The sequence below is a fragment of the Mytilus galloprovincialis genome, chromosome 11 (genome assembly GCF_965363235.1).
Source record: "Mytilus galloprovincialis chromosome 11, xbMytGall1.hap1.1, whole genome shotgun sequence".
NCBI classification, from domain to species: domain Eukaryota; kingdom Metazoa; phylum Mollusca; class Bivalvia; order Mytilida; family Mytilidae; genus Mytilus; species Mytilus galloprovincialis.
This window is the reverse complement of record NC_134848.1, coordinates 54,564,814-54,590,491: the sequence shown is the minus strand read 5'-3', so window position 1 is coordinate 54,590,491 and position 25,678 is coordinate 54,564,814. Positions and strand designations below refer to the sequence as shown.

Here is a 25,678-nt window from a genome sequence, read left to right as displayed (position 1 = left end):
ATTTAGGGATGCAGTAGAAAACAAATAAAATTTAAAGAATGCTCTCTATCGTGTAAGGGAGAAATCTCCAAATTGGGATTCAGAGAAAGGCTATGATAGTAACCGGAAATTATTTAGTCCCAAGGCAACAAAAGATGAATGGTTGGTGTGTTAGCAATGTAAAAAAAATGTACATACAATTTTTTTTGGTTTAAACAAAATTTGTTAGATTATTGACATACATTTGTTCATGTACATGTAACTGATATGTCTGTTAAAAGATGGAAACTAGTAGGGGGCCAAATAGTTCATGCCTGTAAAATGTAGGTTTATATACATGTAATGCATATGCATAATATTGTAATTTGGTGTCGTGCCTTTTTCAATCATATTTTAGAATGCCCTGCTGTAATTAAATAATCGGTTCTAAAATTCATCTTTTAGCAAAACTATTTTGAGTTATTTCCCTTTGAACGACCAAAATAAAAATTGTATTAAACTTTTTTTCAGATGCCATTGCAAGTGCAGACAACATCAGAATAACACCATCACTGCGTAGCAAGAAAGGTAAGATTACCATGGTAACAATCCGTGCTCAAGTCTGGACTTTATAAAAGCATAGTAGTACTTGAAAAGGATCACAATAGAAAATGAAATCTGAACTAAAAAAAATAACACTTCGGCCAAAAAAAATGTCTTCAACGTACATGTATGGTCATGAAGGTAGGTATGTCGACATTTCTTTTTTATTTTTTGTGACACCAATATTAGTCTTGTGATCAAATCAGGGTCTGTCAGGTAATCCTAAACAACTGCTGAACAATATATGTATTTTTTTTTTGCCATAAGCATACATGTACATGTATAAACGATTTCTGAACACACCTAAATGTGACCTTATACATTGTTCAAAGGGTGCTGAGGCCCTAAACTGAATGAAAACCAAAAATTAGTTACGTAACTTGAAAAGGGTCACTATCGTGTGTGAAAGACTGGGAAAATGTACTTTATTGCGATAAACTGCCCATATGTTGAATATGGTAAATGAAATTGATTATGTTTTGTATAATGATGTGTTAATCACAACATATTTCTTTTCAATTGAGGAAAAATTATTCAGGTGTTACACTTTTCATTTAGTACTCAAGCATTAAGCTGATTTTGTTGTAACATATGTTATGAAAATATTATTCATGTTAAACAGTTAAAATTTACATCGAAGGTCTTTGCTTATAATTAGTTTCCCAATAAAATACTACATGCATATATTGTAAAATTTGTTACAATGACTATGTTACAAAGGTATGTACCTGCTGCTTAATTTTCAAACTTCACTATTTTAGAACATGCATAGAAAATTAATTTGAAGTATTCTATATTTATAGATTATTGCTATTTTACCTATGACAACATTGTTAATTACATTGACAACGGCATGTGTGCCCTTAGTTTCTAGGGATAATTTTAAATATCACTCTACTGGGATGAGAATGAAAATTATCAGTCAGTAAGATCAAAGGAATTTTTTTTAAACGATAAATCTGTGTATCTCAGCTTTTTATTTTTCAAATTTAAAAAAAAGACCTAAATTATTTTGAAGAATAGAAACTTTTAGGCTGTTTTAGCTCCTATTTCAGATTTGCAGATAATCCAGAACCAAATAGATAAACAAAAATCATTAATTTAGTTGTAAAAAGAGAGGCAGAAACATTTTTGTGGCTAATTGTTGTTTTTTGTTTGTTTCATACATGCTTGTATAAATGAGCATTGCACAAGAATCTTTTAGGTCTAGTCCTAAAGAGATTTATAGTAGTGATTGAATCAGTTGCTTAATCTTCAATGACTGTTTCACCTGAACCCTTCTTTCTGATAGTTGAGTTCATTAGGTGATTTTTTTCACCAGGAAATGGTGATGCAAAGATTTAATGTTCATTCTAGGCTATGTCTATATGTCTTAAATCCCATCCATTGTTCTTTTTCTTTTCAACAGGATGGGCATGGACAAAAAACCCAATCACTTTTGACCAGTGGTCAGTTGAGTGTGTTTTTAAAGTGACCGGTAGAGGAAGAATTGGTGCTGATGGATTGGTATGTTGAAATTAAGATAACAATTGATATATTGAAAGATTCATATAAATATATGTTAAATAATTAAATGTGTAAATTTCATGCTGTTTAAATGTAAAAAAAAATAATAATATACTGATTTTTGTGCTTGTGCCAGAGTTCAAATATAAAAAAGAAGATATGGTATAATTGCCAATGAGACAGCTATCCACAAAATACCAAAATGACACAGACATTAACAACTATAGGTTACTGTACACAGTCTTCACGCTGGACTGCTAAATCTACAGGCCCGCAGCTCAATTTTTGAAATTTTCTAGTTAGATTCTGTTGGCCTGTAGGTCTGATTTTTACAGGCCCGAGAGCAATTTTACCAGCCTGGGCTGTCACTCGTCGTGAAGACTGCAGTGTACAGCCTTCAACAATGAGCAAAGCCCATACTGCAAAGTCAGCTATAAAAGGCCCCGATAACACAATGTAAAACAATGCAAAACCCATTTGGTAAAAACTGCCATCAAGAATATATTCATTTTACTAATGCAAGTGACGTGTAGATTTGACAAGAAATTCACAGCATGCATGCCAGTCAACAGATTTGTAGTATCTGTCAGAGTTGCAAAGGCTGAAAAATTAAACCTCAATCATTTATCATAAGTCGATATAATTCCACAAATATGACATAACTTAATGCTATTGACATGATATTTTACAGGCTGTGTGGTATACTACACAGAAGAGTCAGGAAGGAACCGTGTATGGTAGTACAGATATGTGGAATGGACTTGGTGTCTTCATGGACTCATTCGATAATGATGGACAGGTGAATATCAATAGAAGTTTCTAATACTCTTGGTCTAAACTTAAATTTCTAGTTAATTGCCTTCATCATTCATTTAATTCATAATGAGTGTTAAGATAATAAATTTATTTCTGACATCTCATGTGAAAATGCATTTGATCTTTGGCAAACTATAGACGGGTTTATCTACAACTGACCTAGAAAACATGGGCGCATCCATTAACCTCTCACGTGACCGGTCAGCCATTACAACCGTGAAAAATAAAGCACGTGCATTGATCAAAACATTATCGATTTTCTGTTTACATTTGTATTTCTTTCATTTATTAATTTATTTTACTATGGATAGCGCCGAAAGTTATAAAAAAGGTGGAGGCAATTCTTGTGCAGTTAATAGTTGTACAAATAATCGTAGAAAACTCCAGATGTGGAAAAAATCAATGTGTGAATTACACAACGAGTTGCACAATGACTGTCCTTGTTTGATCCCATACAAGTTTCATTTGATGCCTTCTGACGAATTAACAAAACTCGAGTGGATAAAAGCTATTAACAGAAAAACTTTGCCAAAACATGTTTATGTATGTTCCGAACATTTTCTTGATGGTGCGCCGTCAAAAAGAAATCCGTTTGCAAAATTAAAACTTGGTTATGACAGTAAAGTTACACCCGGCAGACGCAAGTTAGCACGTTGTGAAACGGCTGTGAAAAAACTAAAATTAAGTTATGAGAATGATTCTGGTGACGATAATGTGTCTGACTCTACTGGTTTTGAAGCTCTAGACATTTCTGTAAATAATGACAATGAAACGTATCCCGAGGCTACATGTAGTTTTAATGTAGCTTATCCTGAAACTGTAACTAAATCTACCCAGTATGATGAGACGGACTTTCTTATTTATGACGACCATCCCTATGCTGAAAAATGGTCAGACATGCAGACAACATCAACTCAGACAAAACTTTTATTGACAGAGGAGAAAGGTGTTCAGAGTAAAATAGAAGGGGGGACCATGTCAGCAAATACGAACATTGTGACTGACAGTGACGCCTTATTATATACTGGTGTAACCAAGGAAGTTTTTTTTACTTTAGTGGAATTACTACGTGCAGACAATCAATTCAATTTTCAACTAGATATTGCAGATCAGCTTTTACTTGTACTGATGAGGTTAAAACTTCATTTGATATTTGATGATTTAGGACGTCGCTTTGGTATTTCAAAAAGTTTGGCATGTAAATTATCTAATTCTTGGATGCCAGTTCTTGCTGAACAACTTAAAGGCTTGGTTGTTTGGCTTCCAAGAGAAACAATTCGAGCTTGTATTCCCGAATCTTTTCGTGAAAATTATCCTCGTACAACTGTGATAATTGATTGTGCTGAGACATTTATACAGAGACCAACAAATCTTAAGAGTAGGTCAGAGACTTATGGTAACTACAAGTCACATAATACTGCAAAATATCTTGTTGGCATTGCACCTCATGGACATATAATGTTTATATCTCGGGCTTTTGGAGGTAGGGCAAGTGATAAATTCATAGTAGAAAAAAGTGGCTTTTGTCAGTATCTTTTGCCAGGAGACGAGGTGATGGCAGATAGGGGTTTCACAATTGATGATTTACTTTTCCCACTCAGAGTCAAACTGAATATTCCAGCCTTTACAAAATGTAAACCACAACTTAGTAATGAGGATTTAACAACAACCAGGCGTATAGCAAGAGTAAGAATTCATGTGGAGCGTGCGATTCATAGACTTAAAGTTTTCAAAATTCTAAGTAGTACTGTTCCAGTGTCCTCCTTGAAAAACTTTGATGACATTCTTCTTGTATGTTCAGCCCTTGTGAACTTAAGATCAGACTTAATAAGAGAACCTGATGAATTTGCTGAAATTTAAGTTCTTTATTCAGATAGTTTATTTTGACTTGGTCTCATGTGTACAATTTTGTTAATAACCTAACACCTTATAGTTCAATTGATATTTGCCACTGGACATTAAAAAACAATCAATCATATTTATGTGTCATACCAGTCGGATACATGTATACATTTATATATACAAATGTAGGCAAATATTTACTAAACTATATAGTGCATGAACATGATGAATGAGTTTCTCTTTCAATAAATATATATATATATATAAAGTTAAAAAAGGGGGAGGCCAAAAGCATGGTTCATGTATGCTTTCTCTGGATCAATCTTTGTGAACTATTTGTGCACACATACACATTCATGTATCAGCACCGGCTTCTTTCACCACACAACATGTAGCTTTAAGTAAAATTATTTTCAAATATGCTTTTCGGGGGGGGGGGGGGGGGGAGGGGGGCTGCTCATTATTGAAGACTGGTGACATAAATTTGTACATGTATATTAGTTAACATTGTTGTTTTGTTTTTTTTGTTGATACTTATAATTGAAGTTGTCTTATTGGCAATCACACCACACCTGTACATAAGGGGGGCTCATTGTTGAAGACTGGTGACATAAATTTGTACATGTATATTAGTTAACATTGTTGTTTTGCTTTTATTGTTGATACTTATTGAAGTTGTCTTATTGGCAATCACACCTGTACATATACATGCACTACAACTGATTACAAAAAAAATTAAAAATTAAACATAATTTTATTCTTCTTTACATTTGTTTGTCACTGTTTAATGATTCAAATGTACATACATAAATCGGTTCTTATTGACTCAAATGTATCCAATATTATTCTGTTTTATGTTTATATTTGCCATATTTTAAAAAAGGAAGTGTCACTACTTAAAATGAACATGTGAAAGGTTTAACCTAAGTTAAATTAAACGAAAGAATAGAAATATCTTAATCAGCTTGTGCAATTTTAATTACTTCATAAAATTTCTAAATATTCTACTTAGTACAAGACGATCATTGTCAATCTCGTCGACTATTCTGTTCAGCATTTTATTAGAATAGAACGTCCTTAATCTGCGAACTAGTTGCTGAATATAATCTTCATCAAAAGCTATCTATAAGAATGTTATCATCTGGACTTCTCCAAATAAAAATTTTAGCTTTATGTAACCCGGTACAAAACATTGTTAATTGTATTTGCATAAAGTAGGCTCTGCTCCCTTTTTTCTTCAATACATAAATCCCCTCACTATTTTTTTCTACATCATATTTTGTATTGGCAATTAGTTCTTCTAAACAATTCCATTTGTTGGCAATAGGAAATGGGCATTTCACTTCCAGTATAGTGTCCCCATTCATTATGCCATCCGGACTAGCTGATAGCCAATTTTCTGTCAACGACACATACATCCCGTGATCAATAACGTTATGGCCCTCAGACTATAAATATTTTTTCGCAATAGGTTCTTGCTCATTACCATATCTTGTAAACTTATTCCCTGTAAACTTAGGGTACAAATGTTCTCTGATAAATGCAGAGCAATCTGTGGTTTCCTTTATTGGAACTTTGCTAGCACTGCTAGCTGTAAGGCGTATTTTTCTGGCATCCTTCCACAACACACTTCCACTCTGTCCTTTGGTGTTCATATGTAACTCTTGGACCTTAGCAGGAGTGAGAGAAATGTACTTAATAACGAAGTTAGAACACTTTCCGCATGAGTCTAAGGCTGTGTGATCCAGGGCTTTCCATTGAAATTGAAGTAGAAGGCTCAATTAAAATTGTAGGCGGCTATAACATGCGTTCGGCGAAGCCGGACCCCCACCAAGCTATAAGCTTGGTGCCTTACGGCGGGGGGTCTGGGGGCCGCTAAAGGCCCCCAGAAGCTCTGGCATAAATAGAGCAAAATCCTGCATTCTCGCAATCTACTTGCACCTAATTTAATCTTTCAAATGACAATTTTTTATGTATGAAATTAAAGAAAGAAAAAAAAAACTCAAAGAAATTTCATTTTTTTTTTATGTTGGTTTTATTTTCATTACCTTATGCTTAAAATTCATTTACTTTTAAAGGAGTTTTATTTAAATAATCATCCGGTTTGTTAGAAATCTTGATCGATTTATTTTGCATAACTACGTGCATTTGTAAAGAAATGACCCCCCTTTTCTCTCTAAAGACTGTTACGCGTTTTTAAATCATACAATTATTTCTCAAGCATTGACAGAAAATTGATATATCCTCTGATTTTCTCTTTTTTTTTTGTAAACTGTTCAATAAGTCGGATACATAAATCATTTGGAAATGTTATTTATTTGAGGTCGAGTCGACAATATTCTACTTTCGTTTTTGATCTTGATTCTCTGAACACCACGTGCACTTTGAAAAATGAACTTCAAAAGATACTGTTTTCCAGATTCTGAACAATATGATTTACTACACTTTCTTTAATTTGACTAATATTATTCCATAACATAAGATTGTCATCCTATCTAATTGTCTTCACGTTTTAAAAGCCAAAAAAAAACCAACGAGTTAATGACCATCGGAACGTCTCTATTGTTATCCTTCAATGACCACCGGAACGTCTCTCTTGTTATCTTTGAAAAGAAACGATGCATTCTGACTTTAAATAGACAACCAATCAGTGACCTGAATTCATGTGAACTATATTTAGCCCAAGGTAAACACCGACTTTTCATCCTTGTTTATCGTGACCGCGACTTTGCGACAATATTCGTCTCTCGGCTGCCTGTAAACATTTGAAAAGATATTTTTTTCTTTTTGAATTTATATTTTTGTCAGTGAAGTAGCCGGCACTTGAAGCCACTGTAAGCGGCGGATTTCCGCCGGCTACCGCCTTCAATGGAAAGCCCTGGTGATCGCCATGATCTTCTTGAATTATATCCTTAGTGAACGGTTTACATGCAAAACTTTTACTTGCTGTCGTTCCTTTGATGCTGAATAAAGGAAGTAGTTTAGAACTGTTAACTGCTTCCTTAAACTCTCTATCCAATGTATACATTGGTGTATCCCGACTACCTGGTATGTTATTATCTTCGTCACTGTCCATTATATCTTCCCCTGCTTTCGGTTTTTTTAAAATAATGTTCAATAGGGGCTTTGGTTCCACATTTCTCGTTGTTCCACGATTCCATTTTGCATTTTCATCCGTGCATGCTACACCTGTCAAGTTGTTTCGAACTGCATGTTCAATTTTCCACAAAACAGCCCCAACATGACTACACGTATGGCCTTGACCAGCCATACACGAACACCACCCGTTTACTATTGAGCCATCTTCATTACAAAGTACAAATACCTCATTTGTTCTTGAGACTGTTTGAGACGATCTTACTTCTCCTTTAAACATAATTGTCTTATTATTGTTAATATAATGCGTTGTAACACCAACGTTTCCACTTTGAAAATAGTTAAAGCTTTGAAGGCTTTTAAAGTTTTTCATTTGTTGACCGTCAACTGCTTTGGACTCCACAAGAAAGATGTAAATATCTCCGTACATCATATTTGGCCATACACGCATGTCGTCTATCCATGTTTTGACTTTATCAACACCCGGAGGTTTCCATTCTTTTGCTACTGATGACATTATGTTGATTTTCTTCGTTAAGATCGATTGACAATAAAGGCTTGTTTACAAATTTTTCACGGTTGTAATGGCGGCGCTGTTTACGACGACACCTAGGAGTCGCGTCTCTAACTAAGGGGGATAATCGAAAAAACCTGTCTATAGGGGTGATCTTATCTAAATATTATTTTCTACTAATTGATGCACACATATACATGTATACTACCCATTAATTAGGATTCATGAGTAAACAGTGAACTGAAATAAATGTTAATGGAATTTCAAATTTTGTAAAAAAAAACAACTAAAAAAGCAGGAAATCAAAAATCACCATGAATTTAGTAAACATTAATATAATTGAATCAACTGTACCTGATATTGAAATTTGTCACAAATAATAATTCATATTCAGACGTTTAATTGTAAAAATAAAATCTGTCAACGAAACTGTTGCCTAAAACCCAAAACTTTATTTCATATAATAATTTATAATGTGTATGATATTTTTTTTCAGCACAACAATCCTTATGTTATGGCTATGGTAAATGATGGAACTAAACAGTATGATCATCAGAGGTAAATATTATGTCCAAATAATGCATGAAAAACATTAACATTAAGTTGTGTGAAAACTACACATGAAAAACATTCACATTCAATGGTCATCTAAGAAAACTTTTACAGGAAATAATGAATGGATATTAGTCATGTAAGAACTACACATGAAAAACATGCCCATTACTTAAGTGAAAACTTTCACAGGAAAAATGCATGCAAATTATTCATGTAAAAACTAAGACAGAAAAACATGCATCTTAGTTATGTGTCAACCATATCATGCAAATTGGGAAACATACATTTGTTTAGTGTGAAAGCAAACACAGGAAAAACATGAATATGAAGTCATGTGAAAACTTAACACATGAAAAACATGAACATTAAATTAAGTCCACGAAAAAGGCAAATTTTCCACAATCCATGAAAATTGGTACCCACAAAAATGAATGAATCCACAGTTACATGTATTTATATATTACAGTGATGGTTCTCAACAACAGATAGGAGGGTGTATGAGAGATTTCAGAAACAAGCCTTACCCTGTCAGAGTTAAAGTGGAATATTACAATAGAATACTGACAGTATGTACATTGTTTGATGTCATGAAATTTTCTTTATCTTCAAAAATGATACATTGATAATCCTATTACTGCTCTCATAGAATCGAAAACAATGGTTTTATTTTAATTGACTGTCTAGTTACTAAACATCTTTGCGTAAAATATTTTGCTTATTTCTTGGAATAAAAGATTGAACTCTACAGATTAACAATTAATAAGCAAACCAGATCAATTCTGCTTTGGCATGTTTTACCTTCCAAAACTTGACAATTTCATGGGTTGTAAAAACAATAAATTGTATGAAAATTTTTTAAATTAAAGGGAGATAATTCAAACCTTATAAAAACAAAAATAACCTCCAAATTTATTTATACTAGTAAATATTAATTTCATTGTCAAGTAAATAAAAATGACTAGTATAAGTTTAACCCCTAACTTGTATGAGCAGAATTTAGATATTATAGATTACATTTGATTTAGGGGAGACAATAAAATAAAATCTGACATATTTAATTGTGTAAGTATTACCAATGACTTGTATTTACAGAATTTATTATAGATAACATTGTATTCTGTGTTCTTAAGGTTTTTATTAACACTGGTCTGACAAATAACAAGGATGATTTTGAGTTATGTTTACGCCAAGAGAACGTAGATTTACCTAAAGGTGGATACTTTGGAATATCTGCTGCTACAGGTGGACTCGCTGGTAAGTTTAGATAAAGGCTTTTTATGTAAACAGTGTTATTTTATGTATTAAAAAAAGTTCTTTGTGTCAAAAAGGAATTTTATGTATAAAAAAATGCATTTTGTGTAAAAATAAAAGAAGATGTGTTGTATATATCCTATTTAAATATTACTTTAGTTCTTGAAGAATGAGGCAATGTTAATTTAGAAAAAGAATGCCAATATAGTTTTTAATGATACATCATGTACATAGTTACCTTATTAATGTTACAAATGTGATTAATTTTTTTATTTTTTATTTTCAGAAAAAAAACATTTGTTCTTATTCTTTTCGATATGATGATATATAATCGATTTATTTGCTTTTTGGAATACTTTTTTGTTGATTGACTTCTTCCTTTTATTTGTGTTGCAATCATTTTTTTATTTTTTTTAGACGACCATGATGTGCTTGCATTCCTGACCCATTCTCTACATGATGGTGATCAACTGGTAATTAATCTTTACATTATGAATTAAAGTCATCATATCCTCTCTGTAACAGATATTTAACAGTTCTAATACAGTATGAAATTTTAATATCATTGCATACAAAAGAAGACAAAATACCAGGGGTTTATTAAAATTATAATTCAAATGAAAACATTCAACACTATCATGACTATGGCTAAAAGAAAATCGACAGAAAGAGATAAATAACAATGACAAAAGATTACACAGAACACAATTGAGCAACAGTAACCTACTTAACAAACCTGGTTTAGTTCATGTGCTCCAGAAGGATAAGAAGTTCCTGTTTAATCTGTCTGTACATCCATTTGTCTGTCTGTACATCTGTCCTGTTTCAGGTTAAAGTTTTTGGGCAAGGTAGTTTAAGCTAAGTTGAAGTCCAATCATCTTGATTGGTATATCTATAAATGCAGTTTCTGTATCATTTTAGTTTTAGCTGACACGAAATTTATAAATAGATTAATGTTCTCTTCACAGGCAGCAAAGACACAAGTTTCTGAACAAGAAAGACAAAAATATGAGAACGAGTTTGATAACTATTACAAAGAATTAGAAAAAAATAAACAAGAGTAAGTACACTTATTTCTCTTTTTGTTCACACTTTTCAGACAGACAATTGGTTTTTTTTATGCACCACATACGATAATAGAGGGCCATTGTGTTTTCTGGTACGTCCATTCATTCGTTCATCAGTCCCGCTTCAGTTAAAGGTTTTTGGTCAAGATAGTTTTTTGATAAGTTAAAGATTTTAAGTATTGTTTATTTTCAGCTTTAATGAAGCCCATCCAGACAAAGTTCGTCAAGATTATGAAGGAGAGGTAAATATAAAGATATCTACATCAATAATTAGGTCTATTCCAGAAAATTTTATGTGACATCCAGGGACAGCACTTTTTTTTAAACCCCGACCACCCACAGATATAAAAAAAAATTAGAACAACACTCCCTTTAGATTTGGTATTACAAATACAACCACCCATATAAAATTTTAAAAAATGCTTTCCCTGGGGGTACATAGTAATTTCTGGAACAGCCCTTACTTCAGAATGGTTTCAACATTGACAAAAAAAAAAATTTGAAGCATAAAATGTGACTTCCATGTTTATTTTGTGAGAAATTATATTCCCTAAAAAGTTGGGTTCAAAATGGTGGCTTTCATAGTATCGGACTGGTAGAACGTGGAATTTACCCCTTCAAAATATTTATCATGGTCCAATGAAAATAATTGTTACAAACGAATTGCATAAAAGTTGTTTATTGTCAAATAATGTTTATCCATTCTGTTAAAGTCATAAGAAACCTCAAATTAAAAATATAATGCGTATGTTTTTAGCTCACCTGGCCTAAAAGGCCATGTGAGCTTTTCTCATCACTTGGCGTCCGTCGTCGTCGACGTCGTCGTCGTCGTCGTCGTCGTCTGTCGTCGTTAACAATTTTTCAAACATCTTCTCCTCTGAAACTACTGAATGGATTTGAATGAAACTTAACATGATTGTTCCTTAGTATATCCTGCACAAAATGTGCGCTTCGATTTTTGATCCGTCAAAAAACATGGCCGCCGTTACTTAAAATAGAACATAGGGGTCAAATGCAGTTTTTGGCTTATATCTCAAAAACGAAAGCATTTAGAGCAAATCTGACATGGGGTAAAAATGTTTATTAGGTCAAGATCTATCAGCCCAGAAATTTTCAGATGAATCAAACAAACCATTGTTGGGTTGCTGCCACTTAATTGGTAATTTTAAGGAAATTTTGCAGTTTTTGGTCATTATCTTGAATATTATTATAGATAAAGATAAACTGTAAACAGCAAAAAAGATCAGCAAAGTAAGATCTACAAATAAGTTAATATGACCAAAATTGTCAATTGACCCCTTAAGGGGTTATTGTCCTTTAATGACAATTTTTCACAATTTGTTCATCATATTTGCTAACTTTAAAAAATCTTCTCCTCTGAAACTACTGAATGGATTTGGTTAAAACTTAGCATGGTTGTTCCTTAGATTTTCCTGCACAAAGTGTGTGCTTTGATTTTTGATCCGTCAAAAAACATGGCCGCCGTTACTTAAAATAGAACATAGGGGTCAAATGCAGTTTTTGGCTTATATCTCAAAAACGAAAGCATTAAGAGCAAATCTGACATGGAGTAAAAATGTTCATTAGGTCCATATCTATCAGCCCTGAAATTTTCAGATAAATCAAACATCCAATTGTTGGGTTGCTGCCACTTAATTGGTAATTTTAAGGAAATTTTGCAGTTTTTGGTCATTATCTTGAATATTATTATAGATAAAGATAAACTGTAAACAGCAAAAAAGATCAGCAAAGTAAGATCTACAAATAAGTTAATATGACCAAAATTGTCAATTGACCCCTTAAGGGGTTATTGTCCTTTAATGACAATTTTTCACAATTTGTTCATCATATTTGCTAACTTTAAAAAATCTTCTCCTCTGAAACTACTGAATGGATTTGGTTAAAACTTAGCATGGTTGTTCCTTAGATTATCCTTCACAAAGTGTGTGCTTTGATTTTTGATCCGTCAAAAAACATGGCCGCCATTACTTAAAATAGAACATAGGGGTCAAATGCAGTTTTTGGCTTATATCTCAAAAACGAAAGCATTAAGAGCAAATCTGACATGGAGTAAAAATGTTCATTAGGTCAATATCTATCAGCCCTGAAATTTTCAGATGAATCAAACATCCAATTGTTGGGTTGCTGCCACTTAATTGGTAATTTTAAGGAAATTTTGCAGTTTTTGGTCATTATCTTGAATATTATTATAGATAAAGATAAACTGTAAACAGCAAATATGATCAGCAAAGTAAGATCTACAAATAAGTTAATATGACCAAAATTGTCAATTGACCTCTTTAGGAGTTATTGCCCTTTAAAGACTTTTTTCACAATTTGTTCATCATGTTGACTTACTTTAAAAAATCTTCTCTTATGAAACTGCTGTATCAATTTCAGCCAAACTTAGGCTTAATGAGTTTCAGAGTTTCAGAGTATCTAGTATAATTTTTATATTTCATTTCCTTGTATGTCAAGAAACATAGCTCCTATGGCTAAAATAGAACATAGGAGAAAATGATTTTTTTTTGCTTTTGAAGAAAATAGGACGATTCAAAGAACATTTAAATAAATTGAAAAGCCAAAATAATCATTGATGAGAGATTAAACCAAAAAAATTCAGGTGAGCGATTCAGGCTCTTGAGAGCCTCTTGTTTATAACTCAATGGATAGTTTTCATTATAAAACTTATGTACATATACTTTTTCCTGAAGAAAATTCTTAGTTTATTCATATTTAGAAGAAGTTTACTTTATTTTCATTGCTTCCTTCCAGGAACATAGATGCCAACCATTACGATTTTTCCGTAGTTTTTCCGATTTTGCGATTAAAACTACGCTATTACGGTCAAAGTCGAATAGTTACGGATTCCCAATCATCGCCGTTCAATTTTGTAAAACGCGGATTTTTATCATTACTTTTCCGTCCTGGTCCGGTATTTAGAAAACGCCAATGTAATGCTTCTGGTTTCTCGGGAGTTATCAACCTATTGTTGGGTAACTAACTGACTTCCAAAGAGGCAAACTTGCATTTTATGAAGTAGCTTTCCCCCTTTCTCTTCTTCTCCTTGACAAAACGAAAATGTACGAGTAGAGAACATCTGAACAATTAAAATGTAATGAATGGAATGCTACTACAGACAACATGTTAAACGACAAATTTTAGTGCACATCACTTTGCAACCACTCGTCAGTAATTTTTATTGGTAAATGCACGTTTATGAATGATTACTGAAAACTTTTCAAAAATACGGAAAATTTGATAGTTTGTTACTGATTGTGTCAAAAGGGGGTTGGCATCTATGCAGGAAGCAATTCCCCAACATATTTTCCGTATGCAAAGTGACCTCAGTGTGATCCATCTCGTAAAAATCCGGTGATAGCAATACACACGTTTGTCCATAAAATAAACTATAATCTGATTGTACATGTTTAACACGTGCTTAACATCCATGCTTTTTTGTTGATTGTGGACAAACAGGTGACAATCGTTAAACTTCGGCTTCAAAACACGAACTTTACCTGCCATATTTTCACAACAACACTGACGGATTGAAAAAAAAATGACGATTATACGTAATTTATGCGACAAAAATGATAAAATCGTGCACAGAAGACTTAGTTTATGATGTTTGTATGCATTGGTTCAAGTATTGGAATAACATTATTTTTCACCGGTCACTCGTTTATTATGACTTAAAATATCTATGAATGTATTTTGAATATCTTAGATTTATATATATTTTTTTCTTTTGTTTTTAGTTCGATAATCAGGGTGAGAGAGAATTAAGGATGATATTTGAAGGACAGAATTCTATCCATCATGCTGTTAAAGAACTTAGAAAAACATTAGACGAGTTATTAGGGAGACAGGAAATGGTTCTCACAAGAGTCAGTCAGTTGTCAACTGGGGGCGCTGTACAAGCTCCACAAGGTGGCGCTCAACAGGTTAGTGGTGATCATTGAAGCTTTTTCACCAATATTCATGCAAAAACCATATTATATTGGTATAATTGTACAACAACTTATAAATACACACATTGAAATACTTTTGATTTAACATTTTTTAATCAGAAAAAAATTGAAACAGATTACACAGCAGGCTATTTTGTGAAATTTTCCTAGTCTGTAAGATCAATGAAACATTTTGTAAAATAGCATTAATAAACATTATCCCTATTTTGGGAAATTTTCCTTTAATCTTACTGACTGATAATTTCCCTTCTCAGCCATGTTAGAGTGATATAAAATATTATTGCTAGAATCTAAGGGGGCACCTGCCGTTGTCAATGTAAACGTCAACGTTGTCATAGGCAAAATAGCGATAAACTGATTATTCTTGGCCATCCCAACTCGATTGTTTTTCGCACTTTCACTTTACTGTCTCTATCAATAAAATCAATTGAGATGACCAATGATAATCTATAAATAGTCATGATGATGATGGATAAGCACATGTGTAATGGCAAACAAAAAAAGAAGAGCTGATATTAATCCAAAAAGAAAATATATAAAACAAAATTAATATAATTTGTATCCAAATGATATACTGTATACTGTTTCTATTGTTAGGTTGTATGTTTTTTACTTCTTAAACCAGAGAACAAATTTAACCATTTGAAATACTGTAAATTCAGAAATTATTACGACGTATTAAGTATTATGAAAAATGCAACCGGGTTAATTAAAATAGCAATGATTCTAACTCACATTTTGAAATTTTTTATATGAATCAAACAGAAATTTTCTCAATATCGCAAAATTAGAATTGCATTTTAGTCTGAAATGACCAAATGCATGCAGTGATATCTGAATTTGCAGAATATAAAAATATATGAATAATTTGTCTTTCTATAGCAGCAGATGGGAGGAGGAGGAGGTGTTCCAATGTTAGATACTATAAAGAGACATGAAGTAGACAGAGTTATGAATAATCAAAATGATTTAATGCAGAGTGCTCGAGAAATGAGGTAAGATTAAATACACTTTTTCCGTTTTTACCCCCTCTAAGAATACTGTTGACTCATCTATTTTTCTTGGATACAAATATTTGTTGATTTAAGAAAAATTCAATTTTAATTTTGATTTGTTTTTTTGTGGATTTGCAATTAAAGCTTGCATGATATAATATTAGTTGATTATAGAAAAATTCTATTTTTGTTCTAAATTGTTTTTTGTAGATTCACCATAAAAGCCTCAGGGAAATTTATAATTTATTGAACATGTTGAACACTTGATTTGCAGTTTGCCTCTAACATTTGATAAATATCAATGGAAGGTTATGCGAGGTCATACATCACTAAGATGGAAAAACACTAAACTGAAAAAAAGTCTAGATTATAAACTGTATTGCATAATCAATTAACACAATAAATATACATGTATGTCTTTTTCAGACAATTATTAAACGATATACAAAACAGAGCCCATTTCACGGGCCACTAGATATAGAAAATGATTGTACGTGTTGGGCATCTGTGTACTATGGACACATTCTTCATGTTCTTGTCTAGCCAACTAGCTATATATACTGATATATATACTTTTGATGCATAACTCATCCACTTAATAAAAATTTATGTTATTTCAGACAATTATTAAACGATATACAAAATAGAGCGAATGTTATACAACAGAATATGGGTCAGGGAGGAGGAGCCGCAGGCGGGGGCGGTGGTGGTGGTCTCCCCCAACATACACAACAAGCTATATCAGAGTTACAGGAACATATGAAATATGTCAGACAAGATGTAGTTAATTTAGTTAATAGGCCACAGGTAAGAAAATACTAATGTAGTGCAACAGTACAGTGTACTTAATATTTTAGAGAGATAGCTTCGTCCAAATGTATGGAATTACTATAAAACCAAACTGTGTTATGTCCACATCGCTTGCAAATGTGGCCCTGTTTTATAAAGAAACAGTTAACTTTAATCATTAGGCTAGAAGTAAGAAAATACTATATTCATCTAATATAACCTCGGGATCAATGCAATGTATTCAAGAATGTTCAAAATAGTTTTTTTGGATCAGCCCTAAGAAAAACTACTCCTAAATGGCACAAGTATTGATAAAAATTTTACATCGATTTTAGAACACTATCTGAGGATATTTTTAAAGGACTATAATCCCTATATAATGAAGGGGGGGATAATCAAATTTCTTAAATTATACTCATAATATTGTAAGTGGGAAGATTTCTTTTGTGAGTTCACTTATAGGGACACAAGCTGTCAAATTCATGTTCATCGATGTAACTCAAATTCTCATATTAGCTTTATAACAATGTAAAACATTTATCCAAATTATAAAAAACCTAGAACAAAACAAATTACAGAGCGTATAAGAATGATTTTTTGTGGATCGAATCAGTCAATCAAATGATTTACCTTTGTTTCACTTTCAATGTTGACATTCTTTTCTTTTTATAGCTTAACATGCATAATTCATCTCTAGCTTAGGGGTTAAATTAAAGTTCACTTGCAAGGGAATGATTCATCATTGATGTTTCTTAGCTTATTTTGACAAAATTGAACCAAACTGGCTTCTAAAAGCAAATTATTATTTCACTATTTCATTTCATTAATAATGAACAAAAAAAATCATGATTTAATTTTTTAATATATCTCTTAGCTAGTGCCCTTTTATTGATTGTTGATTGTTGATTATTTTTATTTTTCTATTTTTAGTCAGCTGGAGGTGTCGCCTGTCCACCACCATTAGCAGTGTCCTGTATAACACCAACATTATTTTTTGTTTCAATAATAGCACAATTTGTATTATTAATAGCATATATGGTTTATAGGTATGTATTATTTATTGATTATAACTTTTTTTATGAAAAGAAACAAAAAAAATATGATAAATAGAATTTTTGTTGATAAAAATGGATAGCTTGGGTAAAGTTGAGAATGGAAATGGGGATTATGTCAAGGAAACAGCTGAAAGGCCACAATGGGTCTTCAACACAGCGAGAAAATCCTGCACCAGGAGGAGGTCCTCAGCTGGCCCCTTCATAAAATTGTGAACTAGCTCAGTGAAAATGGACACCACACTAAACTCCAATTCATATAAATGAACTAAAATAAAAAAAAATAAGATTAAGCCAAAAAGTATATATGCTTGTTTCCTGTCTGCGGACAGGTCCGGAAATATTTTATTGTCTTTACAAAATAAATCAAGAAAAATGTTGTAAGTCTTAATATTAGACTATGAATCCTATTTCTGCTGGATTATTCACTCAAATTTGTGATAAATCCTATCTAGCTGTAAGAGTATTTGCATGAAAAATTTGCCAGATTTCATTATACAAATTACCCTTTATCAATCTACTTTGCAAGTGGTCATTTTTATTTTCTAAATTACACATAGGAAGACCTTTAACCTTAAATTTAAAGGAAAAGTGAACCATGCAAATTGGGTCTTGGAAACATTGATTTTATAACCTTAGAAGTCATGAATTGAATAATTTTCATTGTTAAATTCAAATATATACATGAACCTTTAAATGTGTTATTATATAATTTCCATCTTGTTTTGCAGGTCAAATAAAGAAGCACAAGCAAAGAAATTTTATTAAGAAATATTGTTATTTATATTGGTGTGAATGTTGAGATGAATAAAAGAAGATATGTGATGAAGTTAAAGATCATGACCGATATTTTATGAAGTTCAAGATCATAACAGATATTTTATGAAGTTCAAGATCACATTTTTTAAAGTGCTCAGGGTCTCTTATATGGCGCATTTATAGATATTTACTACTTGGCTGATTATTAACTAATGATAAATTCTTGTTTATTTCAAATTGATAAAATGATGAAATATTTAGACAAATAGGTAATTTTAAATTCTGTATATTATCTTCAAAAACATTAATAAAAGAAGAGACAATGAATGCACTTTTTGTCAACCCGTAAATCTTAAGTAGAATAAGTGATTTCAGTATTTTATTAATGATGACATGATAACTTATAAATACTAACCAAGGATATTTGTTTTCCTCATGTAATTTTTGTTCAGGTAATGAACTTTCTTTATTATTTTATTCACATTTTTATGTCTCAAGTGAAATAGTGTTTGGTTTTGCAAGTTATAGGGTTTTCTAGATAAGAAAAAATTAACTCATTTATAAAGCTTAAAATTTCAAAAATAAAAATGTTACACCTTTTGTGAGTAAAATTTTCTGTTACCTAAGAACTTAAAAAAGCGCTCTTGAGGCATATTTGATGCAAAAATAAACTATGTTCATGACAAAATGTACATTCAATTTTAAGTTTACTCACAATGCATTATATAAATATTCCTTGAATAACCTGTAAGAAAGAGACTTTAACATTTATCTTCCAGAATAAGGTGGTGTTCTCCTTTTAAATTGGTATGGTATTTCCGGGTAAACTTGGAATGAAAATAACATTTTAAAGAAAATTCTACAGCAAAATCTTTAGATAGTGTCTCTTTCAAACAATGAATCACCACGATGATTAAAAGACACTGTTGATATTATAATTCATTTAAAATTTTAAAAAGGAAAAACATCTTAAATCCTTTAATAGGTTTTACCATAATATGCAGGAGCTAAATAAATTTTTTTAGATGTGTAAAATCATTAAACAATTTTGCAATGAACTGATATTATTAATATTAGCATTTAATACAGTAGTATAGAAATTAAGCTGATATTTTTGTAAGTTTATATATTGGAGAGTCACAAATCAAAAACTGATATATATATAGTTAATTCAAGAAACACTTAAGGCTGCATCAAATTGTTTAAAATATAATTTTATTAAAAAAAATTTATACAGGTCTGAATTTTAAATAGATTTTTACAATTAAAGAAAATATTTGTTAAGCATTAGCTGATTTAACATGAGGGATTCAGCTGATTTTTTAATTTTTATAAAGTTGCCCCCTCCTCCCTTCCCCTCCCCTCCCCTCCCCAAAAAAAAATTGAAAATAAACAATAAAAGATTAAAATTATATTTAGAAAAGTTAGACGACAATAAGGTGATACTTTTCTGCTCATATTGAAAAGTTAAGTTTTGTTTACAATTGAAATCAAATTGATGTAGCCTAATAATGAGTATGTCACAAATAGAAAAATAAAAATATACCCTGTAGATTTTTTAAGCCTATAATTTTATGATTGTTGATGTTTTCCTAAAGACTTGTTGTTGTTAACGATTTTTGTTCTCAAGAACATGGTGCTAATCACTGTACAGGACGTGCTTCAGTAGAACTATAAAGTATATACAGCAAATTAGAATAGATGTAGATTTACTTATATCTTGATTCAAGATCAGCATTATGTTTTAAATAGTCTTATAAAAATACAGTGTCCAATCTATGCTCACAAAGATCTGCAAACACTCCGCTCTTCTTTCTGTTTTAAAGACCTTTCATTGAAAATTTGCAATGCTGAAATTTCATTGGCTGATTTTCCAGGAACTGAAACTAGAACAATGTTCTCAGTTCTCAGATCCTTCTAAGCTAAGCTTGGACATCAGCTCAGTATTTTAATCAGATATGTTTGAAAGTTAATACGGGGGTGCAATATCATTGTCACATCATAGCTATTTACTCTTTTTCAATGCGAAAGATTAATTAATTACATTTTGAAACTATATTGCATGGCTGTGTATGTAACACATGATATGTTTAAGTTTTAAAACTGTTTGTGTCGTGTAAAGTAAAAAAGTGTGTTTGCATATCAGGGTCTATCTACAGACCCTATGATACAAATTACCTCTTAAATACTAGACATTCCTAGAAGGAGTATCAAAAATTGAAAATAGCTGAAAAGCTTATAAATTTTACATCTGTTAAGATGAGTTTAGATATAGAATAAAAAATCAAAAAAGAAGTACAAAATTATTTTGTCTCCAATATCGCCTATTTCAATATTTATTTTATTTCTTTGAAATATGATTTCAAGTGTCTTATTTTTAACTTCCTTATCAATTTGTGTGCAGTTCTGAATCTAATTTGGTGCAATATATATCAGTGCTTCTTGCAATTGAAACTGAAATGTTGATTTCCAGAGTTGTCTTCCCTTGTTTGAAAAAAAAATGGTGCAATCAACTATAAAGCATATTCAATTTTAGTCAGTTTATTTATTTTTTGTTCTTTTTCAAATTAGTTTCATTTTTCTTTGGTTCTTAACTGGATTTTCTTAGGTGTTTTGGAACATGCTAAAATTTAAATAGCTTATTTTTACATATAAAAATCTAGTTAATACATTATTTATATACTTCCATAAAAATATTATATTTGAAACCATAGTAGCAATTTTCTAGCTGAGATGAATTTAGTTGATCTGGATAAGATTAGTAATCTCTATGTAGACTTAGTAATAAATATAATATATAATTCTGGGGATAAAATTATTGTACATAATATTTTCAAATCCTCAGGACCCACCAATTATCGAAAATTAATAAACTCAAAATACCCCACCTTCATTGCCAAAATTAGATAAATTTAGTGCAATAGTCCTACAAATGTGTTATTAAAACATTTGCTAATTTTTGTATTTCTTTAGAATGAACGATCATAAATTATAAGTTTCTAATGCCAACCCTTGGTATTAGTGACAGAATCTTCCAAAGTTGATTTCTGGATATGTGATGAGGATTACTAGAAAAACAAGAGCTACAACTAAAAATTTTATATTATGCCTGAAAAAACATTAAATTATATAAAATTATACTTGCAATAAAAAGATGATTTATTTCATTATTTTATTATTGAAATCTATAGATCAACACAGCTGGCTTTAAAAAAAATTCATTCAATAAATTCAGGTGACAAAATTACAATATGCATTTTGATACATGTGCAAGTAATGCAAACTATAACTAAATAAAGAGCAAAAACAAGTAAAACTATATTATTTAAATGAAATAACTGTAATTTAAATATGAAGTTTGATATATTGTCAGCATGCGAATTTTGTAAAGCAAAGGTGTTGATATGATCTGCGTCAGATAGAAATCAATTGTATGCAAATGCACATATGCATGTACATATAAAAGACCAGGCCCGTAGCCAGGAATTTCCAAGGGGGGGGGTTCGTTGGACTCATGAACTCGACTTTAACAGTCACAATTTGAACAAAACATTGACTTTAACAGTGCTTATTTGATTTCAAGGGGGGGGGGGGTCGTCCGAATCCCCCCTGGCTGAGGGTATGAAGACTGTGATTGATTTTGGAAAATATGAGTTTTAGTATGTTTTGTAGATTTTTCTTACAACAAATCATTTTTTAACAGTTTACAAACTTTCTACAGAAATTTTCTCCAATTGAAATAGATTAACGTCTTGAAAAATTGGTTTATTTATACAATTATGAAATAGATTTAATATTCATTTGCGTATGGTTGATTTCTACCCGATGAGGCCCATATATTATATAAATTTTATTCCATGTTGTAAACATTCCATTTTACATGTATTTTATCATGAATGAGTGATGGTGAGAGACAGAGATAAATTGGATGTGAGAGATATAATTGTTTATGATATATGCAATGGATTTATATTTTTTATTAAGATTTATTAAATTAATTTGATTTGCTGTGTTGGTTAAACCTGATTCTTCAAAAAATGTGCTTTTTTTCCAAATTTCTTATTTTTTTGTAATTTTTCCCCACTACCCTCACTTTTCCCCATACTATACTGTTTTTATTCTCCATAAGCTTGTCATCCCCTCTTGATAACTTCTGACCAGAAATATTTCATTAATCAATAAGAACTTAAAGATTATTAATGAAGCTGGAAACTTGGCTTTCCAACAGCAAAGAAAAAATAATTTTCTAGTATGTTTACATTGGGGTGAAGTCATCTAACATAATTTTCTTTTAAAACTTTTCAGTATACACCTTTCCCCACTTGGTTCTCGATTGTGAATTGTGAATAATCTGGAGGTAAACGTAAATGGTTCTTGTGCCATTAATGTAAATTTACTTATTGTTTTGTCCAGTTATATTTTGTAAATTAATTCACTACCAAAATTATACATGTGTTACCCAATTTTTTCTTGCAAGCAGTAAATTGAATTTATTCTTTTTATTTAGAGCAGTTTTTAAAGATGTACTTTGTTAAATCAAACATATTACGATGAGTTAATATGAATAAGTTGAAAAATAACCAGATAAAAGCAATTTCAACTGAATTATATTGATATTATTATGCAACAATTGTTAGATATAAATTGCAAGAAAATTAGTTCACACTTGTTTGATTTTGGTTGTAGTTGTTATGTTGTGAATTAACTGGAATATTATGAATTATTCGTTGTATGGATGTATGACTGGTTAATACGTTTTATTATTATTATGAATGTATGTAAATGTATGCCAAAAATAGTTATTTCAGATCTGGGTCAACTAAGCATTTATTTCTTTACCAAAATAACTATTTTTTCTCCTCTAACAAAATTTACACTTCACAGCATTTTGTTTTTTTTTTTTTTTTTTGAAAAAATGTAGATGAATGATTTTGAAATTGCAGATGTTTTCTTGTTTTTATATTGAAACAATTTGTTATGTACACCTATATTGTATTCAGCAACAAGTTGAACCAAATTTTCAATGATAATAAATCAGTATTACATTTTTATAAAATCTGTAAATTCAGAAATTGTTGCATGAACTTGAAGTGATTTTTTAACATGTTTACTTTGGAATAAATGTTGAATCATTATGTACCCTTACAAAAAAGATTACCATCAAATTATAATTTTGTAAATAAATTATTGCCAAAGAAGGAAAAGCTGTGTACAAATAAAGTTATCAAAATATATAATGCAAAGTTTTATTTTTCGTAAATAAATTTCTGTTGCAATCTTTTGCAATATTTAAAACATTGTAAAAATTCTGAATTTGCATTAAAAGAAATATTGATAATTTATTAGATATTGATTTCAGTCAAGAATATGCATGTAACCCCTTTCTTTGTAATTTATGTCCTTTAGTATAAATGGCAAGCTATTATATACCCCTGCCAAAAAAATAACCATCAAATTATAATTATTAAAGCAAAAATATTTATTTAAATTGTTGATATATTGTCCTAAATTAGGACACAAGTTATTCAAGGAGAAATGACAAATTGAATTTATTTTTTCAACTACAGCAACCTAAATATGTTGTTAATCTTTTAATAAGAACATGTTTGTATGAAATGACAGCAATCTCCAACTACATTTCTGCCATGACTTTGTATTTTCTAGTCATTCCTTCTGTTGAGTATTTGGTGTCTGGTACATTAAATTTCATTATCAGGAATATTGTTTATTTTATTTAATGCCATAAACGAATACTACTGTGTGGTTTTAAAAGATTTTGTCTCCCCCATTGGGTCTTGCATTGTTAGATGGAATTGAAGTTTTATCATTTAAATACATATGTATAAGAACATGCAACAGTATTCATTCATACAAAAATTAAAAAAAGGGTTAAAGTGTGGTGGAAGATATCAAAGAAACATTCAAACTCGTAAGAGGAACTCAAACTGACTACACCATGCCAAAGAAAATAAAAAAAAACACAATCTACAGGCTATAAAATACAACATAAAAACTCAATATTGAGATTCATTAACCACACCAAAACTTGCGGATATCTCAGGTGCTCCATACTCACAAAAAATAAACACTCTGTGTCTCACAAATGAGACACAATGAGTTGACAACGCATATACCACCTGAATCAAAGGATCAATCATAGATTCCTTGTGCATTGAAAATCCCTACATAAAATGGGATCATGAGGCATGACAGCTTTACACTTAGTTGCCTTTGAGGAGAATGAAAACACATTTAACTGAAGGGCATGATTTTGGTTGCAAGAAATCAAAATGAGTTGACAGTCAATAAACTAAATTATTATAAACTAGAGGCTGCAATAAACGAGTTTCCTTCGAATGGCATTTTTCGTCTAATTGATGGAATATACCGAGAACGTTTGTGTTGTGTGAAAACTATTTAAGCTTTAATCTGGTGTTGTAGAACAATTTTTGGTTATGTATTACGGGTTTCAAGGTTACAAGTAAAAATTGAAAAACAAGTTCAAAGTGCGACTTCTGGACAAAAACTTGGGTAAGGAGTCGACTGACAGTTCATTCGTATTTGCTTATTTGTAGATTTGTTTACATTTCCAAATCTCTCTTTTAATAATCTTCCGATTCAATCCCCAACTCCTCTTAAAAAGGGAGCCTTGATCGTAACCCTTGGCTAGCAAAGAGGTCCATCTACTGGTTTCCACAAAATATAAACATGGTTAAAAATCCTCATTTAAGAGTTTACTGACGGTTCCGGCCACCTTGACCTATTCACAGATGTCCTGCTGATCATATATATCGTTTCCTCAATCATTTAAGGGAAATAACTCAAAGTAGTGGACTGACGATTTCTTTCAAAAACGCAATAAAGTGGTAATAATAATGGGCATTCAATCAAAAACTTCAAG

The 25,678-nt window shown here is 31.1% G+C and overlaps 2 protein-coding genes across 3 annotated transcripts in view; both read left to right on the top strand.

Moving 5' to 3' along the window:
* The window catches only part of LOC143052387 (protein ERGIC-53-like), a 29,754-nt gene extending 5,258 nt beyond the window's left edge, over window positions 1-24,496 (top strand). The window contains exons 2-15 of one of the 2 annotated variants that reach the window (XM_076225414.1): window positions 490-546; window positions 1,970-2,067; window positions 2,759-2,866; window positions 8,832-8,893; window positions 9,357-9,456; window positions 10,021-10,144; window positions 10,559-10,614; window positions 11,110-11,201; window positions 11,402-11,450; window positions 14,970-15,155; window positions 16,071-16,177; window positions 16,798-16,984; window positions 17,897-18,012; window positions 18,750-24,496. In XM_076225414.1, coding sequence (XP_076081529.1) covers window positions 490-546; window positions 1,970-2,067; window positions 2,759-2,866; window positions 8,832-8,893; window positions 9,357-9,456; window positions 10,021-10,144; window positions 10,559-10,614; window positions 11,110-11,201; window positions 11,402-11,450; window positions 14,970-15,155; window positions 16,071-16,177; window positions 16,798-16,984; window positions 17,897-18,012; window positions 18,750-18,786 — 1,379 coding nt within the window. In that variant the 3' untranslated portion in view covers window positions 18,787-24,496. Of the gene's footprint in view, window positions 1-489; window positions 547-1,969; window positions 2,068-2,758; window positions 2,867-8,831; window positions 8,894-9,356; window positions 9,457-10,020; window positions 10,145-10,558; window positions 10,615-11,109; window positions 11,202-11,401; window positions 11,451-14,969; window positions 15,156-16,067; window positions 16,178-16,797; window positions 16,985-17,896; window positions 18,013-18,749 lie in introns of both variants that reach the window. The other variant, XM_076225413.1, reaches the window with a different exon arrangement.
* Window positions 3,023-4,844, top strand: LOC143052388 (uncharacterized). The gene has a single exon (XM_076225415.1). It carries the CDS (start codon window positions 3,052-3,054, stop codon window positions 4,741-4,743), a length of 1,692 nt encoding a protein of 563 aa, XP_076081530.1. The 5' UTR covers window positions 3,023-3,051; the 3' UTR covers window positions 4,744-4,844.
* Window positions 24,497-25,678: the final 1,182 nt, after the last annotated feature.

Excerpts from the sequence above, each read along its gene's own strand:
- LOC143052388 (XM_076225415.1), top strand. The coding sequence starts at position 3,052 with ATGGGCGCATCCATTAACCTCTCACGTGACCGGTCAGCCATTACAACC.